The sequence below is a fragment of the Crotalus tigris genome, unplaced genomic scaffold, assembly GCF_016545835.1.
Source record: "Crotalus tigris isolate CLP2741 ecotype Arizona unplaced genomic scaffold, ASM1654583v1 scf7180000018762.419966263:882430, whole genome shotgun sequence".
NCBI classification, from domain to species: domain Eukaryota; kingdom Metazoa; phylum Chordata; class Lepidosauria; order Squamata; family Viperidae; genus Crotalus; species Crotalus tigris.
The window spans coordinates 789567-800140 of NW_024097187.1; the positions used below are offsets into that span (position 1 = coordinate 789567).

General features: G+C 41.6%; 1 protein-coding gene across 1 annotated transcript; it reads left to right on the forward strand.

Moving 5' to 3' along the window:
- Positions 1-6411: 6411 nt before the first annotated feature.
- Positions 6412-9819, forward strand: LOC120313699 (slit homolog 2 protein-like). The gene is made up of 3 exons (XM_039355866.1): positions 6412-6426; positions 6878-7140; positions 7654-9819. The coding sequence occupies exon 3, from the start codon at positions 8063-8065 to the stop codon at positions 9122-9124; it is 1062 nt and encodes a 353-aa protein (XP_039211800.1). The 5' UTR covers positions 6412-6426; positions 6878-7140; positions 7654-8062; the 3' UTR covers positions 9125-9819.
- Positions 9820-10574: the final 755 nt, after the last annotated feature.

The window sequence follows — 10574 nt, forward strand, 5'->3', positions numbered from 1 at the left end:
CACAGCAGCATCGCATGTGCCAATAGGCCAAGTGGGAAATGAGACGGGAGGGAGAGATGGATGCATTGCAGCACCGCTGCAGTCGGTTGTAAAACTGGGCAGACTGCCAAGTGCTGGAATTTTAATCATACGATGGTAGGGGCATTGCAACAGACATAACTTCATGTACAAGATATAAAAGTCCTTTCATTCATCATGGTCGTAATTTCAAAAGGTCGCTGAATAAGTGATCATTAAGCGATAACTACCTGCTGTTTAATCTTGTTTAACTTTTCACATTAATGTCATCTAGAAAACTCCCTCATTGGCATCCTCCAGGGAAATCTATTTGGGGATTTGCATTCCCAAATTTTCTGAAGTTTGGCAGTCTGAGGTTGACTAATCTATAATCATCCATATTTTAAAATTCATCAAATGCTAACTTCTATTCCTTCTGATTTTTCAACATTCCTCACTAACCATTTGCTTTCCATTTCATGTTTGCTCCTCCTTAGTTATTTCCCCTTAAGAGCAGGATTTTGCATTTATGGCTGCCTTCATATTATGTGCCTTTCTGTTTACCAAGTTAATCCAATTTCTAGTTTTGTAAAATGCATTGGACTATAACCAGGAAGACTGGACTCACAGAGCATGCTATGTCGCAAAATAACCTAAAATAGGTTAACAGATTTAATTAAACTCAATCAATCACGTGAATACATCTGTTAGATCTTTATTTGACCTGGTGGTGCATTTTGTGAAGATAGCTAGCAATGGGAATCAAAGTTTCAGCAGCAATCCAATTCAGAACCAAACTAAAAATTACACAAAAGTTTATGTGATAAGCCCTCTGCATTTATGCCAGGAAACCAGTGCATTAAGAAATGATTCAGCAACTGCTTTAACCATCTGCTTTTTGACTTTCAGCTGCTTTCTTCCAAAGTTATTGTTCTAAATAAATTAGGTTTGTCATCTCTTGACTGCAAAAATCTAGACCAGACATGTCAAACACAAGGCCCGGGGGCCAGATGTGGCCCGCGAAATGGTTTCATATGGCCTGCAAAGCCATCCTGGAAACAGTGAGGGAATGGCTCCCGTTGCCTTGGCCCTGGCCCATGCCGGCCGGGAGCCAATGTACAATTCTGTGGTGGCCATCTATGCTGAAACGCATTCAGTCTTAGCTCCACAAGGCTGTCTGGAAACAGCGAGGAACCAGACCCTGCCGTGTCGGCCCCACCCCCTGGGTGCATGCTGAGGAGGTATCACCCTTTGTGAGGAATGAAGAAATACACCATCACCTGGAAGTGGCCAGCAAATGGCCCTCACCTACTTCACATATCCAGCTTGATGGGCTCTGTGGGAGGGGTTTTGGCAGGCAGCGGGGCGCTTTCCTCAGCACCGAGAGGCTGAGCCGGGCAGCGCAAATCCAAAAAGAAACGCAAGGCCACCCAGCTCCCAGCCTGCCTGGTTTCAGCAGGCAGCGGGGCACTCTCCTCACAGCGCCAAGAGCTCAGCTGGGTGGCGCAAATCTGATGAGAAGTGCAATGCTGCCTAGCCTACAGCCTGCCCAGTTTCAGCAGGCAACAAGGTACAAAGTTGCTGAGCTTCGCACCGCTCGGCTCAACCTCTCAGCACTGTGAGGAGAGCGCCCTGCTGCCTGCCGAAATCACGCCCACCCAGTAGGCCACACCCACTCCATTCACGCCCACCCAGTAGGCCATACCCACCCTGGCCACACCCACCCGACCCTCCGAGGGCAACCACAATGGTGATGTGGCCCTCAATGAAATTGAGTTTGACACCCCTGATCTAGACAGTCATGAGATAGCAGCAGAGAAATAGAGTTCTTCAATGAATCATAACTGGTTAGGTTTATACAGTTTGCTAAGCCATAACATATGTAAAATAATAACTGAGCTTGGAATATACACGAAAAACCCATTATGATACAGTGTTGTGTGATACTTTATTCTAAAATATTCCAAACTATCTAAAGGTTTTTCCTATAAATTCATACAAAGAAACGTATTAATTCTTAAAAATTTATATGGCTGGTGCTGGGCTAAAGATTTTGAAATGCAAATATGCTCATTTAACTTCTGATACATGCTGCCTTGACTGGTTTCACTCGTGATATTAACCATAATTTATCATTGGTTTCTTACTGCAAGGCAATATATTAAGTTTTTGGAGACTAGTCATCTGACAAAAAATACAAAAATAATAGAGAAAACCAGTAGGACATATTCATAATAAATTACTACCTCTGAACAAACCATAACTGTGTGTGCATAACTGGTTGGCAAATCCTAGCTTTGTTTGCATAGTATAAGTCAAATCAAACTACATTATAACTGAGCCATAATATAATGGGCTTCCTTGTAAGAAAAGGCTACTGGAACAGGAGGCCAGGAGGCAATCCTGCAAGCCACTGTCTGTGTTCTTTTGACTGGCCCAAAATCACCCAGCAGCTTCCATGCCTAAAATTAAAACTCACAATCTAATCCAGCAGTTACTACATCACTCTGGCTTTCAATGATATACTGTATATCTTGTCAATTATATATCATTGCCCCTTAATTTATAATGAATTATATAGGTACAATCCTTTCATGGTTAGGAAAGTTAATTTCAGTGGAAATATCTACTTAAGGCTGCATACTTCGTAGAGAGTATCCTCTATTGAAATTAATTTGGCAAATTATTTTACCTACATAATGTCTCTTTTGATATTTTGTTTTAATATTATCCTATCTAATTTTTTAATGGAAACTGGTATTTGTCATGTATCATGTTCTGCTATAAGACTATAAGAGACATTTTTAGAAATTAAAAGTGTTCAACATCCTAAATATAGCAGAACAAAGATAAGTGGCTTTAGCTGCCTCTGTGATTAGTCAACTCCTACTCCCTGGATTAATCCGAGGACCAGTTGCTAAACTACATGTGTTGAATATAAATAAAACCAATAGATTTCCTGTGGCCATTGAGGAAGGGGCTAAATGCATTTTTAAATCTATTTCTTGATTTTGGAACAGGAAATTCACAGAATAGATGCAGAGAGAAAGCTAAGGTCTGTTTTCACATACAATAGATATTCATTCACTTTGAGCGTCAGACTGCAGGCTGCTATAATCATGCTTCTATTAAAAATTTTTTAAAAATTTTCTATAATCATGCTTCTAAAATAAGTATAGTTTTTCTTTTTATTTTGAATACTTATCTGAATCACTACCTTGTTCTTGTGTTGTTCCTTCATATAAGGTTTCAGATAAAAAGTTTTTCTGTCAAAATAAAAGTTGAGTTTCCAGATTTACAATCCATTCCCATACCCCTGACCTTTTTTTTTAAAGAATACTTTACAGCAGAGTTTTTTGGTCTCAAGCACTTTAAGATGTGTGAACTTCAACTCCTGGAAAACTTTAACTAGCACTCTGAAGTTAGTGGAGAAATATCGCTTTATAGTATCATATAACATATTAAATGCAAAGTGATTAATTCATCCAAGCAGACATTGTTTTATCACCATACTCAATAAGAGTATAGGTATCTCTCTGTGGATCATCATATCCCTTCCAAATGTGGGTTGAACAGAATTGTCTCCTTTGGGATGAGAAATTTAATGAGAAAGAAAATAGTTGGTCACAAAGTATTCACAAGTGAATCAGCTTCTAGGATCCTATTAATTTAAATAAGATGATAACTAAGGAAAGTGAAATAATAACTTTCCTCAGATTGGTTTCTTCCATAGATGTCCCCCAATTCTATGTGAACAATGTAGGATGTAGGATGATGCTGCACATCTACATTTGGAGATCTACAGGACAGTGCTATAAGTAAAGGGCACCAGACAGGCACAAAATGAAGGTACAAGTATCAATAAATTTAGAGGAATGTGAACTGGGGAGAAATTTAAAAAAATAAACATTAGAAACAGTCCAATGAAGACAGTGATTCTGGCTTCCAAGGCCAAAATTGCTGTCTCATTCCAAGCAGCAACTAAAGCCTTAACCAAACCACACATTAGAGTCCTAGGAACACTCCAAAGTTCCACCTGAAACCTGATAGGATCCGTCAGGTATCTGAGGTGGACATGTGGGGAACAAATAACTCCAGAGGGAACTGTCAACGCTGTGACAATGGATGTTCCCACTCTGACAACTAAGGGAAATTGCAACCATTTTTACTCTGCTTTCAACGTGCTTTTTTTGCTGCTTAGGAATCAGATGTAGAAGGGAAAGATGGGGTGAATGCTTGAGCTTAGCTAGCCACAATAATAATGTAACTCAGTGGGAACTCAAGGACACAAACTAATAATGTTTTGGCAGCCTGAGAAGCTGGAGAGGGAGTCCTCACTTCAGGCTAATTGAGAATGTGATTTATGACTGCTTCCAGGGGATGGAAATTGCAACTTGTTACTTTGTATCTGGAGGAAGGGAATTTAGTTTGGGGTTCAACTATGTAGTGTTGATACTTTGTTTCCTAAATAAAATGTTCCGTGGAAAATCAGCCCCCAGAGAAGGAAATACTAAAAGGACAGAAAAATATATTCCCTCAAAGGATTTTAAAGAGGCAGAAAAGCATGCCCAGTTTTCTTAATAGCCCCAAATCTCCCTCCCCCAAGCAGAAACCAGCTCTGTAGAAATGGAGATGTAAAACATTCAGGAAGGTTGGCGGCCCCCAGCTAGAAGCTTAGGAAGACAAAGACACCTAAAATCTACATACCCCATCCAAACTCTAAGACAGGACATAATAGGATTAACCCATAGATGCCAAAGGGGCACACTCAGACTAAAGTCAAAATACATGACACAGGAAATACAAAGCCTCAAACAGGAACAGGAAACAACTCCAAACAAAAGCCCAAGAGGGTAGAAAAACCCACTCCCTACATGTGCTCTCTCTCTTTTCTTCCAAAGCCATCTTTCTGTCTGGCTCTCCTCTTCAATAAACTGCAACCTTCTTTCTAAAGCAGTCGCTGTTAAGTCCTTAGCGAAATGGCAAATAACGCAAGAAGCAGTCGCAGTTCTCAGGAGCCTCTTTATTAGTGTACAGCATACTGGTTACAAGACGCCGACAACGCCCCAATCCCTCTGCTCCTTTTAAAGGCGATCCCCGGGCCAAACGGCAACATTTGGCGCGCTTGCACTTCGCGCATGCGCGCGAGTGCTGGCGACAGCCAGTCTGGTCCCGGGCAGCTTGCACCTGCCCGGGACCGTTGCAACGTCCCGAGCCTGCCTTCACAGGCTCAGGACATAACAGTCGCCATGTTGTTTATTCCCAGCTTGGACTGAACCACGATGAAGACTTTTCCTTCAACAATTCTTTAAGGAAGAATTCTTGCCTTGAAGTTCTTTAATGGGATTCATCTATCAGAACCATGACAGTGATATAATAACTTTCCTCAGCGTGATTTTTTCCATAGATGTCCCTATTCATGCTCAATTCTATGTGAACAATGTAGGATGTAGGATGATGCTGTACATCTACATTTGGAGATCTACAGGACAGTGCTGTAAGTAAAGGGCAGCAGACATGCACAAAATGAAAGTACACGTATCAATAAATTTAGAGGAATGTGAACTGGGGAGAAATTAAAAAAAATAAACATTAGAAACAGTCCAATGAAGACAGCGATCCAGGCTTCCAAGGCCAAAATTGCTGTCTCATTCCAAGCAGCAACTAAAGCCTTAATCAAACCACACATTAGAGTCCTAGGAACACTCCAAAGTTCCATCTGAAACCTGATAGGATCCGTCAGGTACCTGGGGTGGACCTGTGGGGAACAAATAACTCCAGAAGGAACAAGGAATTATTGGTCTACGGCAAAGAACTAATGGGAATAGCCACCAATTCCTGATCACAGCACTATTGCCATGAGGTGTTTGTTTGTTTGTTTAATTTATTTAGCAAGCTAGCTGATGCCGTGCACAAAACCGATCTGGGCACAGCTAGATTTTGTTAACCTAGACAAGATCAGCCCTCTGATTCACAGTTACATTGCGAATCAAGTTTTATTGAAGGCTGACTGTGTATTTAAGCAGCAGATCTGAAAACCAGGGTCTCTGGAATGCTGATGGCCAGCCCTTGGGGTATACAATAAGTGGCTGGAAACATCAAGGTCACTTTCCTTGAGAACCACCCAGCCTCAGTTTCCTGCCATATCTCCTCTATCTGCCACTACTAATAACCTGGCTTCTGCTTCTCCTCCAGCCACCTCAGTCTCCCACTCCAACAACTACACATCACACCAAAAGAAAGCTGACACCAGCCTCAGGCATGCTTCTGTCTCACACTCAGCACTTCTTTACCTAGGCACTAGATAACCCACTCACATCCACCCACTGCCTCTCACTCAGGTGGAGGGAACAAGCCAAAGAAGAAAGGTTACCCACAATCCACTGCTACAATCCCTGCTCTTACCCAGGAGGAAAGGAGCATCCCAAGGTAACAATCTCCCTTCAATCATAATGTTGCCTAGAATTTGCACAATCCATTCTTTTACATTTTCAGGAAATATATCTTACAGTTTACATAGGACTCTTAAGTGATATGAGAGCCTAAAGTCGGCAGATCAAAAGTCTGGAATTATACTGCACAGTCTGATTTTTTAAAAGTCTCCCCTCTATTCACAAAAAGTAGCTGTATTTCTGTCTCCTTCCTGACATCTTATGGAATACAATCATGAGAGAAATTTGGGCATATATGTGAGAAAAAAATATATGGAGTAGGGAGAGAGAATGGAGAGAAAAGAAACAAAGTTTACGTGTCACTGTGTTGTGGACATTGCAGCAAGGTTCGTTATCTTCCTTAGGCTATTTTAATGGCCACCCGATTTTTCCACTTGATGGACCTTTGATTTCTCTGCTTTCTTATCTTTCTTTGATCTTCATACTAGGCCTGGTGGGACAATACTTCAGAATTGCTTTGAAGTAGAAGGCTAACCTCTGGCCATCAACAGTAACAAGATAACTATAGAAGCTGGCAGGAACTGCCCAACATTGTTCTTGAATAGGAGATCTCCAGAAAATATATGTATTTTTTATGCTGGATTGGAAAGCTGGAAACTGTACCAGAAGAAGACAATGGCAAGCAACATTTGTAAGAATACAAAGAAAACTGTGAACCTGAAGTCATCAAAAATCAAACTCATCTTGAAAGGTGAGTTAGCTAAACTATACTTTATGCACAAGTGCTTCTTATTGCAAATACAAGGATACTTGGACAATTTATTAAAAAAAAGTTTTCCCATTTTACTGACCAAATGCTCTTAATGTCCAGGGGCCAGTAGAAATTTATCTGACAGCTGAATCTCAGAAGCAGGAACATTTGCTAGCATATGAACATTGCAGAGGCTTCTTTTAGTGCTCTTCAATTTTTGTACAGTGCAGGAGGGCAGCATGAACAATTCCTTAATATTTGATTATGTGCCATCCAGTCATTTTTGACTCCTAGCAACCACATAGATAGATTTTCTCCATGACGATTTATCCCTAGCCTGTTTTTTGAGTTCCCCTTGTGTGTGTGTGCTATTCATGGCATAAATATATGCATGGTTCAGAGGAGGGAGATTTTTGTTTGTTTGTTCAAACCTATGAAACTAATGCTAGCAATTATATTTCCTTCCACTACAAATATGCCAATCAGTGCCGCTTCCCTCTTTTTTTTGCCTAGTATTTCTCTACAGAAGATCAACTGAAAAAAACAACAACCATTTTTTTTGCCCTGGATTTAGTCTATCAAAGATCAACCAGCGAGTGCTGAAAACAGAGAAACTAAGGTATGAATGACCTATCTTACAGAAAATACCACTGCTCCAGTTACAGATCTCTGGTTCCTTCCTCCTCTCTTGTTCACTCAAGTTGCCTGTTGTTCTTCTTCAAGGCTAAAGTCCAAGGAAGCTCTTAGCTAATTACTTGACAAAGAGCTCTTTGTGATGGGTTCCTCTGGGGAAATCTGATTCTCTTCTCCCATCTGTAGAAGCTGACAAGGATCTGAAGTGCAGGAGTGTAGGTCTCCATTCCCTTTCTGTGGACTTTGCAAGTGCACAGCAAGAATAATTTCTGCTGCAGGCCTCTTAGAAATGTATCTCTTGTTTATAACTGCTCTTTTCTGTTCGGTTCATGGGGCTGATACGTCCAAGATTTGCCCCCATCTATGCTTCTGCTATGAATCCTCCAGTTTCGTGGACTGTCACAATCGGCACTTGGCCCATGTTCCTCATGGCATCCCTCACAGTACATGGATGCTGAACTTGAGACACAACAACTTGAGTGGGCTAGAGGTAGGCTGCTTTGATGCTTTGTGGTCTTTGAAGATTCTTCTTCTGTCCCACAATTCCATTGCAAAGATTTGGCCCCAAACATTCATGTCCCTGAGTTTCCTGGAGAAGATGGATCTCAGCCACAACCTGCTTGCTCGCTTACCACATGACTTCTCAAATGAGTTGATTTCCCTGAAGGATCTCAAGGTGGCCCACAACTATTTGATAGCTTTGGGGTTTGAAAGCTTGCAGTATATGGAGAACCTCGAGAAGTTGGACTTGAGCCACAATTTGGTCACTTCGATTGAGAGAGGAACTTTCCGAGGACTCTCCAGGCTCCGACATCTCTACCTTCAGTCTAACAGGCTTGCAGTGATCTATAATGGCTTCTTTTTTATGCTCCAGAACCTGGAAGTTCTTTTGCTTAACAGCAACAACATCAGTTTCATTGAGGTAGAAGCTTTCACTTCATTACACAACATGAATTTTCTGGCTTTGACTGGCAACCGGCTCATCCACCTAAAATTTAAGACTTTTCTGAATATCCAAACAGTCAGCACCCACATCCAGCTGGCTGGTAACCCATGGGCCTGCGACTGTGACCTCCAAAGGGTTTTTGGCAAAATCATGAGTGTTCGGCATCTTCATGTGGATGATTATGAGAACCTCACCTGTTTCAGTCCTTGGCAATTAGCTGGCTCACCGCTTGTTTCTGTGGACAGTCAGCTGTGCATGGCAGAGACAGCCACCGTCTTGGTGATCACAGTTACTGTCCTGGTGACAGTGATCGCTGCCATTGTGATGGCAGAAAGGAACAGGAAGAAGAACCAGGAGAAGAACTGGAATGAATTGGAAGGGCCTTTTGACCCACAGGAGAAATAAGACAAGGACAAGAAATAGTCTTTTGGTGTTTTTCAAATGTTGTTTCACTATAATGCTTTAAACCTGATCTATAATTCCAAACTCTGCTTGGTTTTTTTTTTTTTTAGTCTCAACTTGGCATCTTCCAGATGTGCTAGAATTGCTTATGGATCCATGGGCATCCACAGCAGGGACAAGTGATGTCATGTGCACTATGACATCATTGCAGAAATGATGCAAATCATGTAATTCGCATCAGTCATGTTGTGCATATTACATAATGCTCTTTGTGCTATCTGTTTATGTATTTATTTGATTTATATTCTGCCTTTCATTCAAGCTGGCAAAGATAGTGCTCCCTCCTATTTTTCCCCACAACAATAATCCTATGCATTAGATTGAGCTGAATGGGAGAACAGCCAGCCGAAAGACACCCCAGAGCAGGGGTGTCAAACTGCCGGTCTACGAGCCAGTTGCATCATGCAGAGGCTGCGCCCACCCAGCTCCGGCAATGCAAAAAAAGTCACAATATATTGCGACACATCACGTGACGTGGCAAATTTGACACCTGTACCCTATAGAGGATGGCTTTGAAAGGCAGGAGGAAGATCCTCCACCAAGGCAGCAATTGGACAAGTGGGGCTTGAGTTCATTCCCAAAAACTAATTTGAGAATACGAACCTCTTTCTGATTTACATGAAGATAAATGAGAGAGAGGGAAGCACATGCAGACTTGCAAGATTCTGTTGCTATTGCTGTTCCAATGAAAGTAGTTTTAAACCTATGGAGAATTGGTTTCTTGGTCCGGTCTACCTTATAGGGCTCTCACCTAGAGATCTTCCCTGATGAAGGTGGAGTAGAGCCTGGGTTTGTTTTCTTTCACACCTTCTCTAGTGTATCACCCTGGTTCTCTAGTGTATCACCCTGGTTCTCTGTGATGAAAATTGTGCTAATATAATGCATATCATGTCATCGTGGCTTATACTGAATACTACTTGGTTTTGGATTCAACGAACAAATGAACGAATGAATGAATGAATCACATAAAACGTTTTATTAATTATGGAACTACTTGGATAGAGGGAGGCTTACAACAATTATTTGTGCACTGGCAACCTCTGATTGAGAATTCAGCAATAATGTAAGTATGTGGAGCTGTTTTGAGAATATTCTCAGCTACCAACTGTGTTGGGGAAAGGATAGATAATATCAACCATTTTTAGTCTGCAGTCGCTTGACACTAGTGCTTTGCAACTAGCACTGCTGGCCCCTGCCACATTTCCCCTCCCAAGCCAAATTCAAAGTGTTGCTTTACCTTCAAAGCATTCTAGGGCTTAGGACCAGGTTGTCTGACGAAACGTCTCTTCCCCTGTTTGCTTACCAGGGCCTTTCTGCTATTATGGAAGATCTCCAGAAGGTGCCCATTTAAAGATATGAAATGAGCGGCACCTAGTGGGGAAAGAGAGTCAGT

Coding starts and splice junctions, on each gene's coding strand:
- LOC120313699 (XM_039355866.1), top strand. CDS start 8,063: ATGTATCTCTTGTTTATAACTGCTCTTTTCTGTTCGGTTCATGGGGCT.